The sequence below is a fragment of the Erpetoichthys calabaricus genome, chromosome 1, assembly GCF_900747795.2.
Source record: "Erpetoichthys calabaricus chromosome 1, fErpCal1.3, whole genome shotgun sequence".
NCBI classification, from domain to species: domain Eukaryota; kingdom Metazoa; phylum Chordata; class Cladistia; order Polypteriformes; family Polypteridae; genus Erpetoichthys; species Erpetoichthys calabaricus.
Genome location: NC_041394.2, coordinates 23216909 through 23244447, shown reverse-complemented (window position 1 = coordinate 23244447; position 27539 = coordinate 23216909). Strand labels below are relative to the sequence as shown.

Genomic DNA, 27539 nt, shown 5'->3' with positions numbered 1-27539 from the left:
ACCTCTCATCTGCAGTTTTAAATTGCAAATCAAACAATTCGGACATTGTGATTGAATTTCACATTACTGACTTTCATTTAAGGGGATTTGCATATATTTTGGTCACACCATATACAAATGACAATACTTTTTCCACATTGTCTCTCTATTTCAGGGCATCATAATGTTTGAGACCTACAAGTGGCAGGTCTATTAAAGCCATCATATTTTGAACTTTGTTGTGTATCCTGAACATGCCATAACGGGTTGAAGTTTGCCATTCATAGACATCAACAGGTTCTGAGGATCTTCTCTGGTGATGCTCTGCCAAGCCTCATGCTTGTTTAGTGGGCTTGTCCCCTTAGGTTTTCTCTTCAGCATATGGAAGGCCTGCTCAATTTGTTGACCAAACATTCAGTGATAAGCTATTATTCAGAAGGCACTTGTCAGCTACATAAAATTCTTCATTCAAACACTATGCTCCTACATGTGTCCCTACTTACCTTTGCTGTTAGGACTCCCTCCTGCTGAGCAGCCAGGAACCCAGGATCCCTCATTAGAAGTGATACCCCATGCTGAATCAGAGTCTCCCAAAGAGTCTGGATTCACACTACACATCTCTACCGTGGTGAAATATTGGCAGAAATCTTTCATGCACATCCTAAGAGAGAAAATTTAAAGAAAAATGGATAAGCAAATTCAATGTAGACATCAGAGTCAGGGCACGATGGCTGGGCTTCAGACAGCAGACTGTGATGAAAGCATTAGGTGGTATAAGAAGAGGGCATTGACACAAAAGTTATACTATATGGCCAAAATTTTGTGGACGTCCCTTCAAATGATTGAGTTCAAGTGTTTCATTGTGAATGGATGCATCAAATCAAATACATGGCCATGCAGTTTCCATTGCATACATTATGAGACACCCAACTGGTATACGTCTGGCTATGCCGGAGAGTTAATAATTTGCCTTGAGTTTAATTGTGCTTAGTTCTATAGTTTGCATGAGTGCTCAAGCAGGTAATTTAAAGATAAAATTGGGTATCAATTGGGTACAATTCTGTTGTTGTATTACTATTTAATAAAATAATTACCTTTCTAAAATCTATGTTTACTTTAGTGAAGCATAATGAACCTAATCTGTGTTCATTTTCACTTAGTTTTTTATATGGTGTATCTATTCAAGTGATAAGATTGTGAGATGTTTACTTCATTTTTTATTCTTTTTTTGTATTTTATTATAATATTATTCTTCTCTTTTGATTAGGGGTGCGTCATCTACTGCTGCCAAGTATCCCAGTCAGGGAGGCACATCATATCAACACTCAGTAGTATTACGCTTCAGGTCATCGCTGTGACACGGACTGCAGTTATATCGTGATCAAAGGCAGGATTGCATTTGCATGATTCATGTAATGCATTTTTGTAGCAAAAATATTGTGTGAGCGTTGTAAAATAATTATAAAAAAATATTAAATAAATAAACGTATTGTGTTCTCTAGGTAATGCCTTGCACCTTCTCATTATTATAAAACTATCTCTTCCCTGCAGTTCCACAAACGTAGTAGTGAAACAGGGCAAACTTTAAAAATCAATAAAAAAATTGAAAAAAAATGTAATTCTGGCCAAGCGGAAGGTAGGTACGGTCCAACACCAAACATTGCCACTGTTTCTGATCGTGTTCAGCTCTGACGGGAGAGCGTCCCTCACGTGGGGAAAAACACACGTAGCTCTGATCTCTCTCTCAAAAACATCAAACGTTACTTCTTAATAATTTGTAGATGATAATGTCCGTTGAAAAACAGGTATCGCAATCTAAGCAGAAGCAAGGTACGCTCCAACATGTTGCAAGAGGTAAAGCAACTTGAATGGAAGATGGCGCGTGAGTGAGAAGGGCGCCGCCCGGCTCCTTAATCCTGAGGTTCTGCCTCACCCTCCCCTCGGTGTGCAGCCTGTCTCTTGGATTCGCACAAATATATCGGTAATGCAGGCGACCTATGATACTTAGTGCGGGGGGAGAAGTCGCAAGATCAACCAGAATGCTCAAGGAATTTATAGAAAAATACCCAATCTAAATCCATTAAGTAGTTCTCTCATTCGCTAACTAAGCAGATGTAAGGTTCCCCCCCGTGACTGGCGTGTGACTGAGGAGTGCCCCGCCCCCCTCCCTTCGGCCTGCTTCGTCTCCCTGGGATTAGTGTAAATAAATTGGTAGCGCAAGCAAACCATGATACTTAGGGCAAAATCAACTGAAATGTTCAAGCTAATTATAGAAAAAAAAACGACCTAAATCCGTTAAGTAGTTCTCTCGTGAAAAGCGGACAGACATACAGACATTGGATTTTATATTTTATATATATACTTGCAGCCAGTCTGCCACTCTTAAACGGTGATACAATGGTAAACAAATAGGTTGTTTTTACCTCCTCTTTGCTCGATCAGCAGCTGGCTTGCTGCTGCTGCTACCACAAGATCTGCATCTCGCACGGTGCTTTGAACATTTAAAAGCCTGTACAGCAGCTGTCCTACTCTTTGTCTTTTATTTCCGGCCCTGGGCGTGGTTAAATCTCTTGGCACTCTTGGTTAGGTCTCGTCTCGCGGGACCCGAGTTCTTGATATTTTTTAGTTTATAATTTAAACGTGGAATAAGAATCTGAAAATCTAACATCACATTAAAGTTCGATAAATTCTGAAAAGAATGATACCAAACATATATATGTAGGTTTTAAAATAAATTTGGTTGGTTTCGTCCGTTTATAGGAGATGGACGTCTGAAGCAGAGCTCCGCTAGCAGCGGCTTTATTTTCCCACGTATTTCATATTATTTAGAGGTATCCTGTATTTAACCCGACCAAGGAACTTCCACTACAATATACAAGCATGAGTAACAAGAAGAAAAGTCATAAAGAACCGGAAAAGAAACTAAAAGCTGCATCAAAGTCTGGACAGACATCCGGCCCGAATGCAAGGTATGGCCTCTCAGAGACTGACCTAGAACTGGCAGACGAATGCGCAGATTTCCTGGGACCCCGCTCCATTGTATCGTCTCCAGTCGAGAGTGAAAATGGGAGCGAAGGTGCAAGTGATACAGGTCGCGACGGATCGCCGATTTCTGAGGATCATTCGAGACTAGAAAGGGCTCTGCAGGACGTGCTCTTATCTACTCATCGCGAGCCTGCACCTCCTGCATTTCCACTCACGGAGCACGAAAGCCGAAGCGAACTGTCCGAACTGAAAGAGATGATGAAAGAGATGAGCGCTACACTGGCCACTGCCATGGTTACGGCCATGAATGAGCTTAAGAAAGATAACATGAATGATCTTAAGAAGGTGACCATTGAGCTCAAGAAGGATAACAAAGATAAGGAAACGCGTCTATTTAAACGTTTTGACGTGAACTTTAAAGGCATGTTGGAGAAATTAGTGGAACACATTGAAGAAACTAATTCCAAACTGAAAATGCTTGATGACCATATTAATGACGTTTCAGATCAGCTGGAAGACGTTAAGCAGGGACTCACGGCTCGAGTGGAAACAGCGGAACAACTGGCATCTAACGCCGATGAAAAAGCCACAGCTGCGAACTCGAAATGCAAAAAACTTGGAGACGGACTTGCAGCCCTGGAGGATGGGTGCAGAAGAAATAATATAAGAATTGAGGGTATACCTGAGAAACGAGAAAGCTCAAGCCCAGTGAAATTTGCAGTAGAATTACTGTCTAAAATAATTGGAGATGACTTTAAACTTGACATTGAGATAGCCACGGCTTATCGCACAAAGATACCAAGCGCCTTTAAACCAAGGTCTTTTATTGTCCGCTTCGAGTGACTACGATGTAAGCTTGATGTGATGGCACTTCTCAGACACAAGCAAGAGATATATTCGAAAATAATCTTATTCGTATTTTTCACGACTTCTCACCATCAACAGCTGCAAAACGCAGATCCTACATCGACATTAAAAAGTTGCTACGGAAAGCCGATATCAAATACAGCCTCTTGTATCCCGCCAAACTGAAAGTGGAAGTTCAAGATCAACATTATATTTTCTTCAGTAAAGAAGAAGCTGAAAAAGAATTAAAGAAGCTGTTTCCAACACTTTTTTGAAAGTTAATAAGGAGCCATATTCTATCAAGGCACGGGAAGGGCCTATGATCTGCTCTCTGGATCCATGTTTAAAGAGACTGGTATTATAATTATACATCCCCTTTTTTTTTTTTTCTGGATTTTATATGTTTATGTTTTAATCAGAGTTATAGAGTTATAGACGTGAGTGTGAAAATGTGGAAGTAATTAAAGTAGGATTCGATTTTTTTTCTTCTTTTTTTTTTTTTATTTCACTATACCTTAAAGTAGACTGTTTAACTTCATACCCTTGGTTTATTGCTTTTTCTACTATTTATACTATTACCATTATACTATTACAGTAGGAATTACCAGGTTTACCCTAGACTAGTTTTTAAAATCATTCCCTTGGTTTTTTTTTTTTTTTTTTTTTTTTTTTTTTTTTTAATCTTAATATCTTAACTTAAAAGCGAAGAAGATTATTTCAAGCTTAAATATTGTTAATGAGAACATTTTCAGCAGATAGTATTAAGAATTTAACTGCAAAAGATATCTCTGTTTTAATTCTGTAACGCCGCTGCAGGGTGGGGTTTGTTTTGTTTTGGACGTGCTCTGTCTCTTTGTATGTCAGAGGACCGGGACATCGCGAAGTGGGGTCTAGCCTCATGTGGGGAGGCAAAATGGGGGTGGGGTGGGGGGATAAAGGGGGGAGAGAAGGAGAGCAGGTTATATCTAATCTATTCTTGTAATTCTTATAATTATAAATATCAATGCAACAATAGGCTAAAATGCAATAACTCATGGGGAATCTTGAAACTAAGATTAAAACTGCCATATTACCAATTAAAACTATAAATGACATTAAAAACTCCGAATCAATGTCTCCATGATGGGACAGTTAACTTTGTGAGCTGGAATGTTAAAGGCCTGAATCACGAATTAAAGAGAAAGAAAGTATGCTCTCACCTAACAGGCTTAAACGCTAAAATAGTATTTTTACAGGAGACCCACTTACTAACCAAGGATCAGTTCAGACTACAAAAAGACTGGACTGGCCAAATGTTCCATTCTAGCTTTATAAAGAAAACTAGAGGGGTGGGAATTCTCATACACAGAACAGTTCCATTTGTAGCATCAGATGTAGTGTCGGACCCTGAAGGGAGATATGTGATGGTCATGGGCAACTTATATAACAGTAAAATGATTTTGATAAATGTTTATGCACCCAATGTTGATGATAAGGAATTCATGCAAAATCTATTTGCATCCATTCCCAATGTGAACACTCATAAAATTATAATGGCTGGGGACTTTAATTGTGCTTTAAATCCACTCTTAGATAGGACTCCTGTGACAGGGGGGACGACATCTAATACTGCAAAGACAATTACACAGTTTTTGAATGATCACAACTTATAAGACCCCTGGAGGTTTCTTAACCCAAACTCAAGAACATATTCGTTCTACTCACCAGTGCATTATAGCTAATCAAGAATTGATTATTTTTTTATAGATAATAATTTCCTGCCTACAATTAAATCATGCAAATATGACACAATTGTTATATCTGACCATGCCCCTCTAGTCTTGGAGCTAAAATCAATAAGCCCCTCGTACTCACCTCGTAGATGGCGTCTTAACCCTCTTTTATTGGCAGACGAGAACTGCACAGAATTTATATCCAAACAAATCAGCTTCTTCCTAGAGACAAACACGTCCACAGAGGTTTCTGCAGGAACACTCTGGGAAACTCTAAAGGTCTTCTTAAGAGGACAGATTATTTCATATCTTTCCCACAGAAATAAATTAGAAACCAAGAAAGTGTCAGAGCTAAGAAATGAAATTACTAGAATAGATGAAGAACAAGCCAGGCGTCCAAATGAAGTTCTCCACAGGAAAAGGCAGGCCCTACATACAGAACTTAACATCTTAACAACTAAAGAAACTGAACAACTTATTTATAAGTCTAGACAGCATTACTATGAACACGGAGAAAAAGCTAATAAGCTTCTAGCTCAACAAATTCAGAAACAAGAAGTTCACAATGCAATACCAGTAATCACCAACAAGAATGGAGAATAAATCATCGACCATAATAAAATAATGCACACATTTAGAGATTACTATAAGTCTTTATATTCCACTGAGCCCAAAGAAGACAACACACAATCTAATGCATTTCTGGATAATTCACAAATACCACAAATAGATGCTTTAAGTGCTGAGGAACTGGATAAACCTCTAACGCTAACAGAATTACTAGACGCTATAAAGTCACTACAAAGCGGGAAATCATCAGGCACTGATGGTTACCCCGTAGAGTTTTATAAGAAATTCTCCACTCAGCTAGCTCCACTCTTATTGGCAACATTTACAGAAGCTAGAGACAACCAAATACTACCTCAAACATTTCGACAAGCATTAATCACCGCCTTTCCAAAACAAAATAAGGACTTGTTACAATGTGCATCATATAGACCAATTTCACTCCTGAATAATGATGTTAAGATACTCTCAAAAATCCTAGCTAGAAGGATGGAGAAAGTGCTGCCCTTGGTAATATCACAAGATCAAACTGGATTTATTAAAGGCCCACACCTATCTTCAAATCTCCGACACTTGTTTAATGTTATATATTCACCAGCAAAATCAAACACCCCAGAGATATTACTATCATTAGACGCAGAAAAAGCATTTGATATGATTGAATGGAATTACCTTTTCACTGCATTGGAGAAATTTGGGTTTGGCCCAAATATTTGTGCATGGATCAAACTACTGTACACCAATCCAGAAGCTTCAGTTTGTATTAATAACATCTGCTCAGACTACTTTAAACTAGAACGTGGTACCAGACAAGGATGTCCCTTGTCGCCACTGTTGTTTGCAATCGCTATTGAACCACTGGCGGTTCACTGCCGAAATTCTTATCAGATAAAGGGGATTGTCAGAGAAGGACTGGAACAGAAAATTTCTCTATATGCAGATGATATGGTCTTATATATATTGGACCCAGAAAACACTGTCCCCGCTCTTTTAACAGCACTAACAGAATTTCAAAAGATATCTGGTCTTAGAATTAATCTGAATAAAAGTATACTCTTTCCAGTGAATTTACAAGCATATAATATTAGATTAGACACCCTACCTTTTACCATAGCAGATCAGTTTAAATACCTAGGGGTAAATATCACAAGTAAACATAAAGCTCTTTATCAACAAAATTTTGGCGTCTGTATGGAAAAAATTAAGCAAGACTTGCATAGATGGTCAACCCTTCATCTCACTCTAGCCGGAAGAATTAACATTGTTAAGATGAATATCCTTCCTAAACTTCTCTTTTTACTTCAAAACATTCCAATATATATCAATAAATCATTTTTTAAACAGTTAGATTCAATAATAACCTCATTCATTTGGAACTCAAAACAACCACGTATCCGAAGAGCGACCCTACAAAGACCTCAGGCAGAAGGTGGCATGGCTTTACCTAATTTTCAGTTTTATTACTGGGCAGCAAACATACAAGCCATAAAAACCTGGACACAAATAAATGAACATACACAGGCTTGGTCCGCAATAGAAGTAAAATCCTGTAGTACTTCATTATATTCCCTGCTCTGCTCTCCAATAAATGAAAGTTATCGCAAATATACTAATAACCCAATTGTGCTTTACTCACTCAGAATATGGAACCAAATTAGGAAGCATTTTAAGATGGAAAATCTTTTATCAGTGGCACCTCTGCAAGAGAACCACCTCTTTCAACCTTCGCAAGTATATCCAGTTTTTAATACCTGGAAAAGTTTTGGGATTAAAATGCTCAGAGATCTTTATATAGACAACATATTTACATCTTTTGAACAAGCTCTCCTAAGCTCTCCTTCTCAGGGGTGGGGTTTGATTTGTCTTCAAATTTGTTGGGTTATAAATTGATCTGTTTGTATGGAATGATTACAATGAAAATTAATAAAATAAAAATATTAAAAAAATAAAAAAATAAATTTAAACCATGACAAAAAACGTCACATAAAATCGTTGCACTTTTAGGCTTAGGATTTTATATATAGAGAGTAGATAGATATACAGATGAACCTTTGCCTTTGGTACTTGAGTACTTTTGAAAACAGATGTTTTGTTTATGTTAACTCAAGTACTTTTTAACTGAAATATGTCTAATTTGAGTGAATGTAAACATCTGACAAACTACTTTGACTTTTGCTCATGTTTTATTTCTGAGTACTTTTTACTAGCTTGCCAATAATGGCACAGCAAGGAACCTGGTCTTATTTATATTTGTGCTGAAAATATTATTTAAACAGAAAAGCAAAATGTGCATATTAGGTAGATTGGCTCCTCTAAAGTGAGGGTGTGTAAATGTGCCATGGAGGATGCTGGGTTATTGAGGTTGTCCACATTAGATAGTACAGAACTATACTGGGTTTATTCCAAATTGCTGGGATACTGTAGCGTGTGACTTGTAACCTGCCAGTGGAAACTGCATCAGTAAACAGTTGTGATATGTACACCATCATAGATGAAAAAAAGCTAAATAAATATATGTAGAAAAATTAGGCCTGTGAGTGAGTTGATGATACACTAGCAGTGGAAAAATGAGCATCACAGCTATGCGAGAAGGAAAAGTCAGACTTGTCGGCACTTATCATTGAGATTCTGTTAACCTACCAAAACTCTCCATCTTCAGTAAGCTGCAACTTCAGTCGCTCCTTTTCCTCTTTGCTGATGCTTTTCCAGTTGTCAGAGCTGCCAACCAGCAAAATATATAAAAAAAAACATAAATTACACCCAATGGCATTTAATAAGTTCAAAATAAGCCATCCTGACCTGCTTGATGCTTCATCTTTACATCCTATAATCATTGCGTCAGCATATTTCCATTAACTCCTGAAGAGTTACAGAATTTTTGAAAGTCTTCCCCTGACATGTCATCCTCAGATTTGCTCAGTCAACCCACAGGTCACATGACAGCAGAGATGGGTGGTATTAGGGGCTACACGGTGTAGTCAGAAAGTATACAGACCCCTTCATTTTCTGGCACCTTTATCATGTTACACTTTTCATTTTAAATGGATACATTTGCCATTTTTGCCCATCAATATACACTCAATAACCCATCATGACCAAGTGAATATATGTTCTCACAAAGTTGTGCAAGACCTTGCGTGACCTGGAGCAAGTGTGTTAAAACAAATGTAGAAATTTTACTAATAAAATAACTTTGATTTGATATTAGAAAGTGACTATATAAAAATATGATGACTAACATTGTCACTTAATGTCCATATTTCTAGTTGGAAGGATAAAAAACTCTCTTCACTATCATGCATGCGCATCGGGGGATCATCTTCTGGGCTAGTCTGAGGTATGTAATACAGTGGAACCTCGGGTCACGAACGTCTCGGAACACGTACAAATCGGGTTACGACCAAAAAGTTTGCCAAACTTTTGCATCTGTTCACAACCACACACTCGGGTGACGAACAAACCAGTTTCCCTTCTGGTTTGTACGCGCCGATTATTTCCGCACGTATTCAGTCTCTCCTTGTACATTGTTCTCGGTCAGACATGCGTGCATTCGCTGTGAATTCTTTGTGCTCTATTTCGTGTGCTTTTGCATTAATTTTGCAATTAACCATGGCCTCTAAGCAAGTGAAGAGTGGCAGTGTTGGTGAGAAGAAAGGTTAGAAGAAAACTGAAATCGAATTAAAGAAAGAAATTATTGAAAAGTATGAGCATGGCGTTCACGTTACTGATCTTGCCGCCAAGTACAAGAAAAATCTATGATTTTGACTATTCTAAAGCAGAAAGAGGCCATTAAAGCAGCTGATGTTGCAAAAGGAGTTACACTGTTAACCAAGCAGAAGCCTCAAGTGCTGGAAGAGTTGGAAAAACTGTTGCTAGTGTGGTTGAATGAGAACCAACTTGCAGGGGATACCATTTTAATATCGTTCATTGCATCAACCTCATCGATAAAGAAACTTTGGCCTGAATGCGTTCCTGAACAGGATTTAGAAAGATTTGAGCCTCCTGTTGTGGATGAGATTGTGTCCATGGGCAAGAGCATGTGTCTTGAAGTGGACAATGAGGACATCGAGGAGCTGGTCCTGGATCACAAGGAGGAGCTGACGACTGAGGAACTCGCTGAACTCCAGCAGGAGCAGCATAAGTTGCTTACCGAGGAGCAGTCCTCAGGGGAAGAAGAGGAAAGGGCAGTTATAAAAAGTGATTCAATAAAAGCCGTCATGGAAAAATGGAACGAGTGCCAGGATTTTTTCGAGAAGAACCACCCTGACAAAGTGGTTGCGATTAGAGTGATAAACATGATGAACGACCATGTCGTCTCGCATTTCCGAAAAATTTTAATGCACAGGAAAAGGCAAGTCACATTAGACCACTATTTCGCGAAGTCTGATTCACCAGCTAAACAGCTAAAAACACTAGAAACCCAAGAAATCACAAGAGAGAAAACACCTGAAGGAGAACATCCCTCCATCGCGCAGAGGGACTCTCCCTCAAAACTGTAACCTCCTCTCCACCCAGCTTCCTCCTCACTTCCTTCATGCCAGAACTCGACTCATGCAAAGTTAGTTTTATTGGTTGTTTATGGTTAGATTTTGTATAAATTAAGGATTTTTCAAATTTTCATTTTTTTCCCTGTGCTTAAAACTCATTAAAAGAAAGTGTTTACAGCAAGCAGTTCATACAGCTTGTGGGAGATGGCCGGCTGTTCATCCCGACAAATACCCCCAGGCCGCTAGATGGAACCCTCCCTGTAGCATGGGAGTGCCCCGAAGACCAACAGGGAATCATGGACAATGGAGTTTTTATTCCCGACCCTGCTGGACACTGTGGGGCCCACCAGAGGACAATGCAATGCAACAGGACAATGACCCAAAACACACCAGCAAATCCACCTCTGAATGGCTGAAGAAAAACAAAATGAAGACTTTGGAGTGGCCTAGTCAAAGTCCTGACCTGAATCCAATTGAGATGCTATGGCATGACCTTAAAAAGGCGGTTCATGCTAGAAAACCCTCAAATAAAGCTGAATTACAACAATTTTGCAAAGATGAGTGGGCCAAAATTCCTCCAGAGCGCTGTAAAAGACTCATTGCAAGTTATCGCAAATGCTTGATTGCAGTTATTGCTGCTAAGGGTGGCCCAACCAGTTATTAGGTTCAGGGGGCAATTACTTTTTCACACAGGGCCATGTAGGTTTGGATTTTTTTTTCTCCCTAAATAATAAAACCACCATTTACAAACTGCATTTTGTGTTTACTTGTGTTATATTTGACTAATGGTTAAATGTGTTTGATGATCAGAAACATTTTGTGTGACAAACATGCAAAAGAATAAGAAATCAGGAAGGGGGCAAATAGTTTTTCACACCACTGTATGTCGTGATCAAAGGCAGGATTGCATTTGCATGATTCATGTAATGCATTTTTGTAGCAAAAATATTGTGTGAGCGTTGTAAAATAATTATAAAAAAATATTAAATAAATAAACGTATTGTGTTCTCTAGATAATGCCTTGCATCTTCTCATTATTATAAAACTATCTCTTCCCTGCAGCTCCACAAACGTAGTAGTGAAACAGGGCAAACTTTTAAAAATCAATAAAAAAATTTAAAAAAATTTAATTCTGGCCAAGCGGAAGGTAGGTACAGTCCAACATCAAACGTTGCCACTGTTTCTGATCGTGTTCAGCTCTGACGGGAGAGCGTCCCTCACGTGGGGAAAAACACACGTAGCTCTGAACTCTCTCCCAAAAACATCAAACGTTACTTCTTAATAATTTGTAGATGATAATGTCCGTTGAAAAAACAGGTATCACTATCTAAGCGGAGGCAAGGTACGCTCCAACATGTTGCGAGAGGTAGAGCAACTCGAATGGAGGATGGCGCGTGAGTGAGGAGGGCACCGCCCGGCTCCTTAATCCTGAAGTTCTGCCTCCCCCTCCCCTCGGTGTGCAGCCTGTCTCTTGGATTCGCACAAATATATCGGTAATGCAGGCGACCTATGATACTTAGTGCGGTGGGAGAAGTCGCAAGATCAACCAGAATGCTCAAGGAATTTATAGAAAAATACCCAATCTAAATCCATTAACTAGTTCTCTCATTCGCTAACTAAGCAGATGTAAGGTTCCCCCCCCCGAGACTGGCGTGTGACTGAGGAGTGCCCCGCCCCCCTCCCTTCGGCCTGCTTCGTCTCCCTGGGATTCATGTAAATAAATTGGTAGCGCAAGCAAACCATGATACTTAGGGCAAAATCAACTGAAATGTTCAAGCTAATTATAGAAAAAAAAACGACCTAAATCTGTTAAGTAGTTCTCTCGTGAAAAGTGGACAGACATACAGACATTGGATTTTATATTTTATATATATACTTGCAGCCAGTCTGCCACTCTTAAACGGTGATACAATGGGAAACAAATAGGTTGTTTTTACCTCCTCTTTGCTCGATCAGCAGCTGGCTTGCTGCTGCTGCTACCACAAGATCTGCATCTCGCACGGTGCTTTGAACATTTAAAAGCCTGTACAGCAGCTTGTCCTACTCTTTGTCTTTTATTTCCGGCCCCGGGTGTGGTTAAATCTCTTGGCACTCTTGGTTAGGTCTCGTCTCGCGGGACGCGAGTTCTTGATATTTTTTAGTTTATAATTTAAACGTGGAATAAGAATCTGAAAATCTAACAACAACATCACATTAAAGTTCGATAAATTCTGAAAAGAATGATACCAAACATATATATGTAGGTTTTAAAATAAATTTAAAGCGTGACAAAAAACATCACATAAAATCGTTGCACTTTTAGGCTTAGGATTTTATATATAGAGAGTAGATAGATATACAAATGAAGAGGACGCTGCAGGGAGGCTGAAGGACTTATACGTGCCCTATAACCCGGAAGTGCGTCCTGATCACATGACCAGAAGGAACGACATGCTTCCGGGATGAAGAAAAGGACTTTTAATCTGACCCGGAAGTGATAGCGAATGATGGACTGCAGGGTTGGAATCACTTCCGGGTCAGGGGATATAAAAGGACTGTGGGAAAGCCCAGACACTGAGCTGAGCTGGGAGGAAGGGTGGCTAAGTGTCTGGGAGAGGAGGATTGAGAATTGTATTGGTGATTGATTATTGATTTATTGTATGTGTAGTGTGGAGTGGAGGGTGCTTAGTGCACAATATTATAATAAATATAAGAAGTATACTTTTATCTGGTATTTGGCGTGGTACCTGAGGGTTCAAGGGAGCACTAGCGCCCCCTACTGTTACAGGCTGTAGCGTGAACTCTTGCAATGTTGGTTTTCTCTGTTGTTCAAGGTTTTTTCAGTGTTATTCAATGTTTTTACATTTAGTTTACTATTACACTGTGCATTCTATGGTATAATTAACTATTTTTGTGCTTAAAAATCTTTACAAAAAATATATTTACATACAGTTCGTACGGTCTGGAACGGATTAATTATATTTACATACAATCCTATGGGGGAAATTAGTTCGGGTCACGACCAAATCGGGTTGCAACCAAAGTTTTGGAACGAATTACGGTCATGACCCGAGGTTCCACTGTACCCTGCTGGGACGAGAAGGGGTGCCATCACTAATGGTATCATCTCTTCTCTAATCCACAGTGCTGAGAAGATGTTGAGTGAGGGAAACTGCAATGCCCCTTCTGGTCGGAGGCCTACAAGACCTGGACTTCCCTTGAAGGAGGTGACTCATTTGGACTCAGGCTTGCCCGAGAGCGGAGCTCCAAAAATAAGGCCCACTCTTTCAAATTTCTGATCTCTTGAAACCAAGAAGGCTGCATTCTTTCAATTGCTTATTGGTTTCTTTCTTGTGTCCTCAAGTGCTTGTGTTAATCAGTAAGGGTGAACATCAGATAAAACGGGGAGACCCGCTGGAGACATTTCTTTGGACTCCCTCTGTGTCTGTACTTGTCCACATCTCTAAAGAGCTTTAATTTCATATTAGCTATAGAAGCGCACTATAAATAGTTTGTAAAGCACAACATTGCCAGCTCATTATTCACCACTGACATCCTGTCCCATTTGCTCCGCCCCATCCTTCTTTTGCCTGCCATCTGCCTTTCCTGTCTCTGTCTGTTGCTAGGTAACTCTAATTATGCACCAATCACATAATGGAAAGGGCTTGGAAAATGCAAGGGTGGGGCTCAGTTGGTGGCAGTGTGTCCCTTAGCACCTTTGGAAAAATCCTTCAGTCGGGCCTCTTTACTTTTTTGCTGTTTGTTTTTGTTTAGTGCCTCTTATGTTATGGTTCTTTGCGTACATCCTTCATTCTGTTTTTTTATAGACATTGAATAAAAATGAGACATCTTTTACCACTGTGACAGGTTTCCTGGAGTTTTGGCTCACCCAATGTGCAGTCTCATCCTGTCAAGCTTAATGGAGAACTACCATGTTTGCTGTCCTACCTACAACACTGAACAAGAAAATACACTTGAAGGTGCAGTTGGGTGGTGTACGCCTGACACTTACTGTGCCAGACTGTAATGGGTGAGTCACCAATTTTAAACATACAGAAGTTTTTGTAGTTCAGGTATAAGCCGAGGCTGAGACTTTCATTCTTGCAAATCCCTGAGTATCTAGGAGTAAATCAAAAGGGCTCAAAGTGGAATGCAGGGCATGTGAAAAGGTGTTGACAGCAGGGCTCACCATGTGGAAACACTGCCAGCTGGCTGATGAGAGAGGTGCCCTTCTTATAAAGGCTTGTTTTCTTAGAAAAAGGCATTTTAAATAATGACTTATATAGTGCCTGAACATTGACCGAAAGCCACAGCAGAATCAGAAGACAAGTGGCTGAGTGTCAACATCTTACATGATAGGCACCTCAGAGGACAACAGATTATTGATTATTCGTCAGCCAGTCAGTCATTTTCCAACCCACTATATCCTAATACAGGGTCATGGGGGTCTGCTGGAGCTAATCCCAGCCAGCACAGGGCGCAAGGCAGGAACAAGCACACACTAGGGACAATTTAGGACTGGCAATGCACCTAACCTGCATGTCTTTGGACCGTGGGAGGAAACTGGAGCACCCGGAGGAAACCCACGCAGACACGGGGAGAACATGCAAACTCCACGCAGGGAGGATCTGAGAAGCGAACCCAGGTCTCCATGCTTTAATTTCAGAGTACATTCAGACTGGTGCTGGTTCCAGGCCGAGGCAAGCCACTTTTTCTAATTTGACAGTTTTAGCAATGGCTTTCTTACTGCTACTTGACTATCAATCCTGCAGCTCATACTCTTCTCTTCATAGCTGAAAGTGAGATCTGCTCATTTTGCCTGCTTTTGTCCTGTGAAGTGCCAATCGCACAAGCTGGTGACTCCCAGAAACTTGTCTCCTGATTTTGTTGTAACTTCGGGTCTGCCAGAGCTGTTCAGGTCAGAGTTTCCTCCAGTTTTCAAGTTCCTTTACATGGTGTAGAAACAAAAAAGGGGACGCGGATGTTGCCATATGTGGTTTAATTTTGCTATCCGTAGGAAAATTTTAAACTTGTAGCTGTGTACTGGCAGAAAAAAGTATAGGAATAAATTTTATTAGGGTTTCAAAAAAACGTTAGGGGGCGCAATTAAAACTGTTATGAAAACTCGAGTCGCAAATACTTAAAGGTTGTATGTAGGACACCACAAACACTGACACCTTGGCTTTTTTTGCAATTTCTCTAAAGGAAAGATGTCAACTTTTAAGGGTTATAATGGTCTGTCTTTCGGTCTTCCTTCATTAATTACCTATCTCACTATTGTGACAGCATTGCAGTATTGCCCAAATGGTTCTGTCAGCAAACTGGCAGATAAACTTGAACAAAAACTGGGAGATGCACGTAAAAAAAAATAAAAATGATGTCAAGCAAAATGAAACCAAAGTCCAATATAACAGACAATAATCGTTGTCAAGAGAACAAGAGGTTCAAAACCAAAAGCGCACACAAGGACAGAGCACAAAGATAAACTTTGAATATTTCAGAGTTTTGGTACCCACTGAACAGATAAGGATTTGCACTAATAGCCAACCTTTTATCCCGTTGCATCGATTATGCATAGGTCCTGACCTCAGAGGCCACATCCCTAGCAATACTAGAAAAGGACCATAACAATGGAAATAAACACTGGCAGCCTTAGAGGAACCAAAATCATACCAAATCATGACATAAATAATGCTTCAGAGGGTGCAGCAACACAATTTGTTCCAACACTGGTTTGTAAGTAATCAGCAAATTTGGGACACCTGTAGTAATTGTTTGCTTCAACTAAATTAGCTTCTGTTGTTGCAGAAAGGCCGCAAGTTGTTAACCAATTACTTGTTCCCAGAAAAAAGGGCCTTTTGCTTTTAAGGTTAAATTATTATTTCAGTTTTTGGTAGCTTATTTTATCTTGTGGCAGTTTAGAACTTACCTTTGCTCCATTCTGGATTATTCACTGGACTAGAACTGCTTAAATTTCAATAAAAACTGGAAAAATGTGGGTGTTCTAAAACCAGCAGGATATACATCTATTACATTGACACAAATATACAGACCCTTTGCTTGAAATCTGGTTCAGGTTTATCTCATTCTCTTAATGGTGAGTTGTTTCTACACCTTGTATGGAGTCCAACTTTGGTCAATTTAATTTACTGCACATTATTAGGAAAGGCACACACATGTCTATAGGAGGTCCCACACTTGAGCAAAAACAAAACCATAAGGTCAAATGAAAATTGCCTACAGAGCTTAGCAGGATTGTGTTGTGACACAGATTTAGGAAAGGCTACAAAGAATGTCTGAAGCATTGAAGGTTCCCAAGAGTACGGTGGTCTCCATCATTTTTAAATTGAAAAAACTTTAAATCAATCACGATTCTTCCTAGAGCTGGCTGCCCATCTAAACTAAGCGATTGTGAGACAAGGGGCCACATGTATAACACTGTGTGTAGAATTCACACTAAAACATGGCGTACAGACAAAAAGAGAAATGTGTGTACACACAAAAAAATTCAGATACACATAACTGTGCGTAAGCAGACTTCCACGCACTTCCCCTTTATAAATCCAAATCAACGTGAATTTTAACGCACTTTCACATGTCCAAATGTTGACTTTTATCTTCAAATTTTCACTTTAAACTCATAGTTTATTTTGTCATTAAAGTAGAATGTTGTAAACTTCATCTTAAAATCGTCATTTAATTTATTGCGGTTTCTCAAATCCCATCGTAAGTAAAGTTGCACATCAAATGCTTTGTATTGTATGTGTTCCTTGACCCAGTTATTAATCACTACGTGTTTCTTAAATAGGTTTTCTCTATGCCGACAGGTGTGCACAGGCAGCGATCGCCACACAGAATACATTACATTCATGATATTACAATTTTCTGAACATTTTAGAATACTAAGATACAGTATGTACTTAATATCATTTTCATGAAGAAATGCATTAAAGTATGTATTAAACATGTGGGGGTACAGTGGCACGTTGGTAGCAATGAGCTGGCACCCTGTTCAGAGATTATTCCTGCCTCCTGCAAGATGCTTGCTGAGCATGTGCGCAACCCTGGATGGAATAATTTATTGCAGCAGTACAGTACTGTGTCTGTCAAATGTACCGACCCCCAATTCCTGTCCTTCTGTTTCTTGAGACCAATCGCTGCATAATAAGTATCTGTAATAAATGTAAAACCAGCTGTAATCTTAGAATGCAGATTCTTCAAAATTTTTAAAGAACATTGAAAAAACTTCATTATACATGTTTAATTATTCCATCCAACCATCCATCCATCCAGGGTCGCCCCAGTCCCGTCAAGCACAGAGCGCGAGAAAGGAAAAATCCCTGGATGAGCCATCAGCTCATCACTACTGCTACGTCACTGCTCCCCCACATGTTTAATTATCAATAGTATACATTATTTAAATGAAGTTAACAATTGAGGAGATCGTTTCTCCCCCAAACTATGCGACTCTTTAATTCCACCCAGAGGGGTAAACGTTAACATTCAACATTATACATAGTCATTGTCTGTTTTTTCTGTTTTTCACCTGCATTGTTATCATTCTTTAATTTAATATTATTTATTGTATCAGTATGCTGCTGCTGAAGAATGTGAATTTCCCATTGGGATTAATAAAGTATCTATCTATCTATCTATCTATCTATCTATCTATCTATCTATCTATCTATCTATCTATCTATCTATCTATCTATCTATCTATCTATCTATCTATCTATCTATCTATCTATCTATCTATCTATCTGTAAAATGTAATATACATACTTTAATGCATTTCAATATAAAAATGATCTCAATTATATCTCCTAGTATTCTAACAGCACACAGCTCCATGAAGATAGTTGTTGAAAATCTAAATCAACTTCATAGCCAGTCATAATCATCTGTAAATATGCTCTCTCTTCTATTGCACTGAACTGAATTCCTTTATTGTCATTGTTTGGTACAATGAGATTTAATATGCATCTCCTCCATAAAACTTATTTCCTTATAAAATGATAATAATAGTAATAATAATAATATGATAAAATGAACAATGAAAAATTACACAATATAAAAGCATAAGTACAATATACTGTACATGTACATATAGCACAGATAGTGCAACTGGTTCCTAAAGTGGCTGTTGTGCAATATTACAGCTGTAGTGCACATTTACAGTGAGGTAATTGTAATTCTAAGTACAAACAGTTCTACCAGGAGCACTGGATGGACTGACTAAGTGCATTTATAGCTCTTGGGATGAAAATGTTTCTGAATCACAAGGTCCATGCAGGAAAGGCTCTGAAGCGTTTGGCAGATGGGAGAAGCTCAAAGACTGTGGCATGGGTGAGTGGAATCCATGCAGATGCAACTGGATTTCCTGAGGCAGCATGTGATATAAATGTCCTCCAGGACTGGAAGCTGTATCCTGATAATCCTCTGCACTCTCGACACATTCCGCCATAGATCTTTCTCATCAGCTGCTATACAGCTGTTATTCCACACTCAGATACAATAGTTAAAATACTCTGAGTGGTGCACCGAGAGTAACAACGCTAAAGCAGCTGTGGTATTTGGAAAAGTTTGGCCATTCCATGCAACACTATGTTGTTACAGATTGATTACAATCAAGTGCCTTCAATTTGTAAACAATATACAATTTATTTTGGATATTTTTGATAAAGTCTGCATTATAAATGTAAATCTAAAAAAGGGAGACCACACAGAAACAGTAGCACTGTTTTGGCACTGGGTGCCGTCCTTTTACAAAACCAAGTAGAACTGGGCATACGCATGGTGTGAGGCTGCCGTGAAAATGTGCGTGGCTTTTCACTAAGTTTAGTTTTTATACATCTCAAAGTGAGCATGGAAACATTTTTGTGAGTATGTACTGTTTACACAAGAGGTCCAAGGGCCTTTGTAAGAGAGATGGTCAAAAACCCGATGGTCAGTCTGACTGAGCTCCAGACAACCTGAGGGGAAATGGAAGGAACTTCCAAAAGGACAACTACAACAGTAATATTACACTAATCTGGGCTTTAGGACAGAGTGGCGAGATGACATATGAAAGCTCACTTGGACACAAAAAAACATGTTAAAAGACTCTCAGACTATGAGAAACAAGATTATGTGGTCTGATTAAACCAAGATTGAAATATCTGTCCTCAGTTTTAATTGTCAAGTTTGGATGAAACCAGGTACCACTGATCAACTGCACAATAACATTCTATTGGTGAATGATGGTGGTGGCACAATCATGCTATGGGGTTGGGGTCTGGGAGAGTAGTCAGGATTGAAGGGGAAGCTGAATGGAGCAAAGAACAGAGATACCCATAATGAAAACCTGGTCCAGTGTGCTCCACACATCAGACTGGGCTGAAAGTTCACATTCAAACAGGACACAAAGAAAAGACAACACAGGAGTGGCTTAGGGACAACTTTGTGATGGTCCTTGAGTTGCCCAGCCAGAGCCTAAACTTGAACCCAATTGAACATCTCTGGAGAGACCTTAAAACATCAGGCCACTGATGGTCTCCGTCCAACCTAAAGGACTCTCAGACTGTGAGGAAATAAGATTCTCTTCTCTTATGAAACTAAGGTTAGTGTTATGCCTGGAGGAAACCAGGCACTGCTTTTCATCTGAGCAAAACTATTCCACCACGGCAACTTGGTGGTAGCAGCTTCATGCTGTTGGGTATTTATCAAGAACTGGGAGACTAAACAGAATTGAGGGAAAGGTGAATGGAGCAAAGTACTAAGATATCAATAACACAAACCTTTGCCAGAGCACTCTCGTACCTTAGAGTGGGCTGAAGGTTTGACATCCTACAGAGAAATGACCCTATGCAGAAAGCAAAGACAAAGGCTTGTGGGGACAGCTCAGTGAAAGTCTTTGAATTGTCAAGGCAGAAGAAGACTTGAATCCAATTGGACATCTCTGGAGAGACCTTAAAACAGCAGGACACTGATGGTCTCCGTCCAACCTAAAGGACTCTCAGACTGTGAGGAACCAAGATTCTCTTCTCTTATGAAACCAAGGTTAGTGTTATGCCTGGAGGAAATCAGACACTGCTTTTCATCTGCACAAAACTATTCCACCATGGCAGCTTGGTGGTAGCAGCTTCATGCTGTTGGGAATTTATCAAGAACTGGGAGACTAAACAGAATTGAGGGAAAGGTGAATGGAGCAAAGTACTAAGATATCAATAACACAAACCTTTGCCAGAGCACTCTCGTACCTTAGAGTGGGCTGAAGGTTTGACATCCAACAGAGAAATGACCCTACGCAGAAAGCAAAGACAAAGGCTTGTGGGGACAGCTCAGTGAAAGTCTTTGAATTGTCAAGGCAGAAGAAGACTTGAATCCAACTGGACATCTCTGGAGAGACCTGAAAATAGCTGTCCACTAACAGTCCCTATCTAACCTGAGAGAGCTTGAGAGGATCTGCAGGGAAGAATAGCAGACAATCCTCAAATACAGGTGGGTGAAGGTTGCTGCATCAAACCCAAGAAAACTCCAGGCTGGCCAAAGGGGCTTCAACTAAGCACTGAGTAAACAGTCTGAATACTTGTGTCAATGGGATATTTCAGTTTCTTATTAATAATAAATTTGCAAAAATTCCTAAAATCCTGTTTAGGCTTTCTCATTATTGGGTATTGAGTGTTGGGTAATGAGGAAAAAATAATTTAAACGATTTTAACATAAGGTTGCAACTTAGCAAAATGCTAAAAAAGTAAAGGAGTCTGAATACTTTCTGAACTCGCTGCATGTGAGTTTATATATTTTCACACACGTGCGCATGGGAGGCAGTCTAAGGGCTTCACTAAGGGTATGACGCGGAGTCAGGGGTTGATAAAGTGAACTAATGTCTCTTCTCCTTCTCCTACAGATCGCCAGAAGGGAAGTCCAGCTAAAACACTTCCAGCTCCCCGCACTCCCATCCTGACCACACCTCCATGCTGACATCACTTACACCCCATCCCTCATGGACCCGCCTCTTCCTGCCCAGTACCTATAAAACTCATCCACCTCATCTTACGAGTCAGTCCTGCTGTGGATTCCACACCAGCCATTACTCTGGCATTTTTTTTTTGAGAGCGATAATTGCTGTTGATGATATATGAGGTGGATCCCCAAAACCTTTTTTCTTCTTAGTCTATTTTCTTACAGTATATTTATTAGTTTCATACTCAATAGATTGCCCTGGATCATACACTTTTGTAGGGATGGTCAAGAGTGTTGGACTGGACAGCAGACAAGATGTCTCCAGGTTGCTCTTTTTGGCATTAATTCCACAATTCAAAAAGCTTGGAACAATGGTTGCTCTATGCCTCTTCAGACTACCTCTGTCAGAGTGAGGACAGCGTCCATGTTGAGGTGTTTAATGGTAGCTGCACTGTCAGATGCTCGCATGGGTGTGACTTATTTTTACTTCCTTTCTAGATTTGCATCGTCAGGACATTCAGGTGCAGCTGTGGAATGAAGGTTATCCAGTTTTGAGGAGTGGCAATGATGAGTTAAACATACAGATGACCTTCTCCTGTCCTCATTACATTATGCTTTCTAGTGACTTGTACATTAATAATAATAATAATAATAATAAAAATAAAACACCAGCAGTGCAGCCCCCCAATACAATTCTCCCCTAATCTCCTTCCCTAGATGTTAGTAAAAGTTACATGGCCTGGGTCTCCAAAAGAGCTTACTGAAAAAAAGGAACAGTTTCACGTACTTGTCACTCCAAGCTCCTTTGTATTCCACAAACCCCCATGGATTCCTAACTCTCAGCAAGGATGTGCAATCCGAATTGTTTTGAACCTGAAAAAAGTGCAATCACTCAATCAGTCTTTGTTCTGTATAAACTGGCTTACAATATCATATTAAATAAGCAAACTAAGCAGCGAAGAAAAACATGGAAAGCACAGAAAGCGCAGCAATGGTAAATTCCAGGAAGAGCTTGAGGTATACCTGACAAGTGAAAGAAAGGAGCTTTACAAGTGAAGCACATTAACAGCAGAAAATCACAATAGGACAACATAGCAATGGTGTGTGGTATATGGCTGGCCATTCATCCCGGCCAATACTCCCAGGCCGTTAGATGGAGCCCTCCCTGCAGCATGGAGGTGCCCTGAATGCCAGCAGGGAATCATGGACAATGGAGTGTTTATTCACAGCCCTGCTGGAAACCATGGGGGCCGCCAGAGGATGCTGCAGGGAGGATCGAGGACTATTTTCCCTACAGCCCGGAAGTACGTCCCAGTCACATGGACAGAAGAAATGATGTACTTCTGGGTTGAAGAAAAAAGGAGTTTTCATCTGACCCGGAAGTGTTGCCAGTCACATGGATGGTGAGAAGAGAAACACTTCCAGGTCAAGAACTATATGAAGGACTGTGGGAGATCCCAGGGTTGAGCCGAGTTGGGAGGAAGGGTGACTGAGCTGCTGGGAGGTGTGGAGGATTGTGATTGTGTATTGTAATTAATTATTGATTTATTATTGAAGTATTGTGGAGTGAAGGGTGCTTTGTGCACATTGTTATTATAATAAAAATAACATTTGGACTTTTATCTGGTGTCTGGTCTGAGGGTTCAAGGGGAATACAGCGCCCCTTATCTGTCACAGGTGGAAGACAGAATAACACCCATCCATCCATTTCTTGATCCACGTCTAAGAGGAATGGTGAAAAGAATCCTTTCTTGGCAGAAAACAGGGATCAACTATGTAATTTTCAAGCAATCGGTTGAATAGGATTGACTGGGTTGAAGGACCTGTTCTCATCAAAAGTGTTCTAACATTTTCAAACTTGTTTAATCCATTTTAGGCATTTGGAAAGCTGGAACCTATCTCAGCAACTCTGGGAACAAGGCAGGAACCAGTCATGATAAGGGCTGCTCAAGCACATATGTTTGAAATCACCAGATGCCCTTAACCTGCATGTTTACAGGGATGTGGGAGGACACACATATAGACATGGAAAGAATGTACAAACTCCACATGGGCAATGATTGGGATGTAAAACCAAGATGATGGATCTGGGAGGCAATCGTGCTACCTACTTCATCACTGTACTGCTCTTAAGATCAAAAGTATGGGTCCATCAGCTAAAGCCCAAATTGGTCTTGGACTTCTCAGCTCTTTCTCTGTCTTTTGCAAACCTCAAGTCCGCAATCTTAGTGTTATTTTTGATAGTAACCTCTCTTTTGAGAAACAGGTTAATTCAGTAGTCAAGAGTTGCTTTTTCCAGCTTCATCTTTTAGGTAAGATCAAGCCTTTTTTATCTTCTAGGGATCTTGAGAAAGCTACTCATGCTTTTATTTTTTCTTGCCTTGATTACTGCAACTCGCTGTATTCTGGGATTAACAAATCCCCGATACGCAGGTTACAGTTGGTCCAGAATGCTGCCGCTCGCTTTCTGGTTGGGGCAAGAAAGTCTGAATCTGTTTCTCCAACATTAGCTTCTTTACACTGGCTGCCTGTCAGTTTTCAAATTGATTTTAAAATCTTGTTGCTATTTATCTGAATTGTGTGCTTTACACCAACCATCTAGAGTGCTTAGATCTTCTGGTCAGTTGTCTCTTGTTGTCCCTCGTATCAAGTGTAAAACTAAGGGGGACAGACAGGGATTGTGCAGCTGCTGCTCCTTGCCTGTGGAACTCTTTACCTCATCACATAAAGGAGTCGTCTACAATTGAATGGTTTAAAACGAGATTAAAGACTCATTTCTATTCACTTACTTTCCGTGACCTTCAGTAATACTGATGGTTTCCTCATTGTGATCTTACTTCTTCCATCCATCCATTTTCCAACCCGCTGAATCCGAACACAGGGTCACGGGGGTCTGCTGGAGCCAATCCCAGCCAGCACAGGGCACAAGGCAGGAACCAATCCCGGGCAGGGTGCCAACCCACCGCAGGACACACACAAACACACCCACACACCAAGCACACACTGGGGCCAATTTAGAATCACCAATGCACCTAATCTGCTTATTATTTATTTTATTTATGTTCATTTATTTTATTTCTATTTATGTTATTTATGTTAATTGTATGTTTTTTTTTCTTCTTTTATTGTAAAGCACTTTGGCCATAGCATTCCTATGTTGTTTTAAATGTGCTATATAAATAAATTGACATTGACATATAAAGCGATAAATTACGGGTTCAGCTAAAATGTGAAAATCAAGATGTTGGCTACAGAAAGTTAAAATTCATGTCATTATCCCCCTTATGCCAAGCAGCAAGCAAAAGGTGCCACATCTTCAATTAGCAATACAAGGTGGTTTGTGCCAACTGGGAATGGGCTGAGGGGAGACACTAATAGACTGGCGGCGCCACGCAGGCTGCGGCTGCACGGGCTCATGATAAAAACACATTCTTTATAGTGATTTAATGTCACTCAACATGGAAATTCAGACATATACTCGTCTAAACCTTCTGTCATTGGGTACGGAACAGGATAAAGGACTAGTAAATCCAAATACCATGGTTCTACTGAAAGAATTTGGACTGCTGCGGACGAGCGGTGAGGCCAGTCTAGCACCCATATTATCTACCTGTGCTATCCGCGCCTCGAGAACAAGACGGCGGCGGTGTATGCGTAAACAAAAGCGAGGTGTCCGCGGTGGGCTCAGCGTTAAAGCTAAAGCTAATCCATGCAGAACGCCACTACCATCGATCTTGGTGGCAAATATCCGCTCACTGGAGAATAAATTGGACTACATTCGGTTGGATTTAACATCGAAGCGGGAGATTAAGGATTGCTGTGCTTTTGTCTTTACGGAGTCCTGGCTCACCGACTCCACAACCAACACTGCTATTAGCCTGGAGGGGCTAACGATTCATCGGGCAGACAGGAGCAGCAGTCTCAGCGGCAAAACACGGGGCGGAGGTATCATCATCTACATAAACAACAGATGGTGTGTTGACTCAAAAATAATCCACACATGTTGCTCTCCGGACACTGAGTTTTTGGTAGTTAAATGCCGGCCTTTTTATTTGCCACGGGAATTTTCCGTTGTACTTATAGTAGCTGTTTATATTCCCCCTGACGCTGACACCAAGGCAGCCATTGACACACTCTGCCACTGTATCAACGATTTGCAAACCACACATCCAGAGGGAGTAGTCATCGTTGCTGGGGATTTTAACCAGGCAAACATGAAGAGAGGTTTACCCCATTTTTACCAACATGTGGATTTTGCAACTCGAGGAACCAATATATTGGATCATGTCTACACCAACATTAAAGGAGCATTCAAAGCATCCCCACGTCCCCATCTTGGCTCATCAGACCACATCTCTATTATGCTAATCCCAGCATATAGACCTGTGCTCATCAGATCAAAACCATCACTCAAACAGGTGAGAGTTTGGCCAGAAGAAGCCATGAATGCACTACAGGATTGTTTTGAGTGCACCGACTGGTCTGTGTTCAGTGAGGCAGCTACCACAGATCAAAGGATAGACATAAATGAATATGCAGAGGCTGTGTTTGGCTACATAAACAAGTGCATGGAGGATGTCTGCGTCACCAAAAACATCATTGTCAGGGCAAACGATAAACCGTGGGTGACTGCTGAGGTGCGAGTTTTGCTGAAAGAGAGAAACTGTGCTTTTAAATCTGGAGATATAGCTGCCCTTAGAACAGCAAGAGCCAACCTAAATAAAGCTATTAGAAGAGCTAAAAGGGCTCATGGAAAGAAAATAGAGAGTCATTTTCAAGATCACAGGAACAGCAGAAGATTGTGGCAGGGGATTAAATCTGTGACAGATTACAAAACAGTTTCTTACCCCTGTGATGATAGCTTCAACTTCCTGAATGACCTAAATAAGTACTTTGGACGGTTTGAAGCATTAAATGATACATCACCAGTGAAGGCCACCCCTCATCCTGATGAGAAGGCACTGTGTCTGGAACCGGATGATGTTCTACGGACTTTGAGGAGAATTAATCCAAGGAAAGCTGCGGGACCAGACCAGATACCAGGTTGTGTACTCAAAGGATGTGCGGAGCAGCTGACACATGTCCTTACGGATATATTTAACATCTCTCTGTGTCAAGCTGTTGTGCCATCTTGCTTTAAAACCTCAGAAATCATCCCAGTTCCGAAAAAACCCATAGTCACAACCATGAATGACTATCGCCCTGTAGCCTTAACATCAATAGTGATGAAATGTTTTGAGAGGCTGATCAAGGACCACATTACTTCTGTCCTACCCTCCTCTTTTGACCCACTCCAATTCGCCTACCGCTCCAACCGTGCCACAGAGGATGCCATATCTATTGCACTCCATTTTTCATTGGAACATCTGGAGAATAGAGACGCTATGGTCCGCATGTTGTTTGTTGATTTTAGTTCGGCTTTTAATACCATCATCCCTCAGAATTTGATCAGCAAACTTGGCCCATTGGGACTGGGCATACCTCTGCAAAACTGGATATTGGACTTTCTAATGGATAGGCCACAGTACGTACGGGTAGGAAAGAATAAATCAGATACCATCTCCTTGAGCACAGGTTCTCCACAGGGGTGTGTTCTAAGTCCCCTCCTCTTCACGCTCATGACCCACGATTGTTGTGCCAAGTTCAGCACAAACCAAATTATTAAGTATGCGGACGACACAACAGTGGTGGGTCTCATTCGAGGTGACGGGGAAGGGGATTACAGAGAGGAGGTGAAGTCATTTGTGGAATGGTGTGATAAAAACAATCTGATACTGAATGTCGAAAAAACAAAAGAACTGGTGATCGACTTCAGGAAGAAACAGCTGATACACATCCCGGTCTACATTAAGAACACTGCTGTGGAAATTGTGCAGTCTACTAAGTTCCTGGGAGTTAATGTGACGAACAACCTCACCTGGTCCCTGCACACCTCCTCCGTCATCAAGAAAGCTCACCAGCGCTTGATCTTTCTGTGGAGGCTAAAGAGGGCCCATCTCAGTAAGTCAGTCCTCACCACTTTTTACAGAGGGACCATAGA

General features: G+C 40.5%; 1 protein-coding gene across 1 annotated transcript in view; it reads right to left on the bottom strand.

The window, feature by feature from the left end:
- Window positions 1-27539, bottom strand: part of capn12 (calpain 12) — a 163795-nt gene that overhangs the window by 74512 nt on the left and 61744 nt on the right. The window contains exons 7-9 of the mRNA XM_028796315.2: window positions 22287-22372; window positions 8730-8807; window positions 483-640 (exon numbers count right to left, since the gene is read on the bottom strand). Of these exons, the coding sequence (XP_028652148.1) occupies window positions 483-640; window positions 8730-8807; window positions 22287-22372 (322 nt within the window). The remainder of the gene's footprint in view (window positions 1-482; window positions 641-8729; window positions 8808-22286; window positions 22373-27539) is intronic.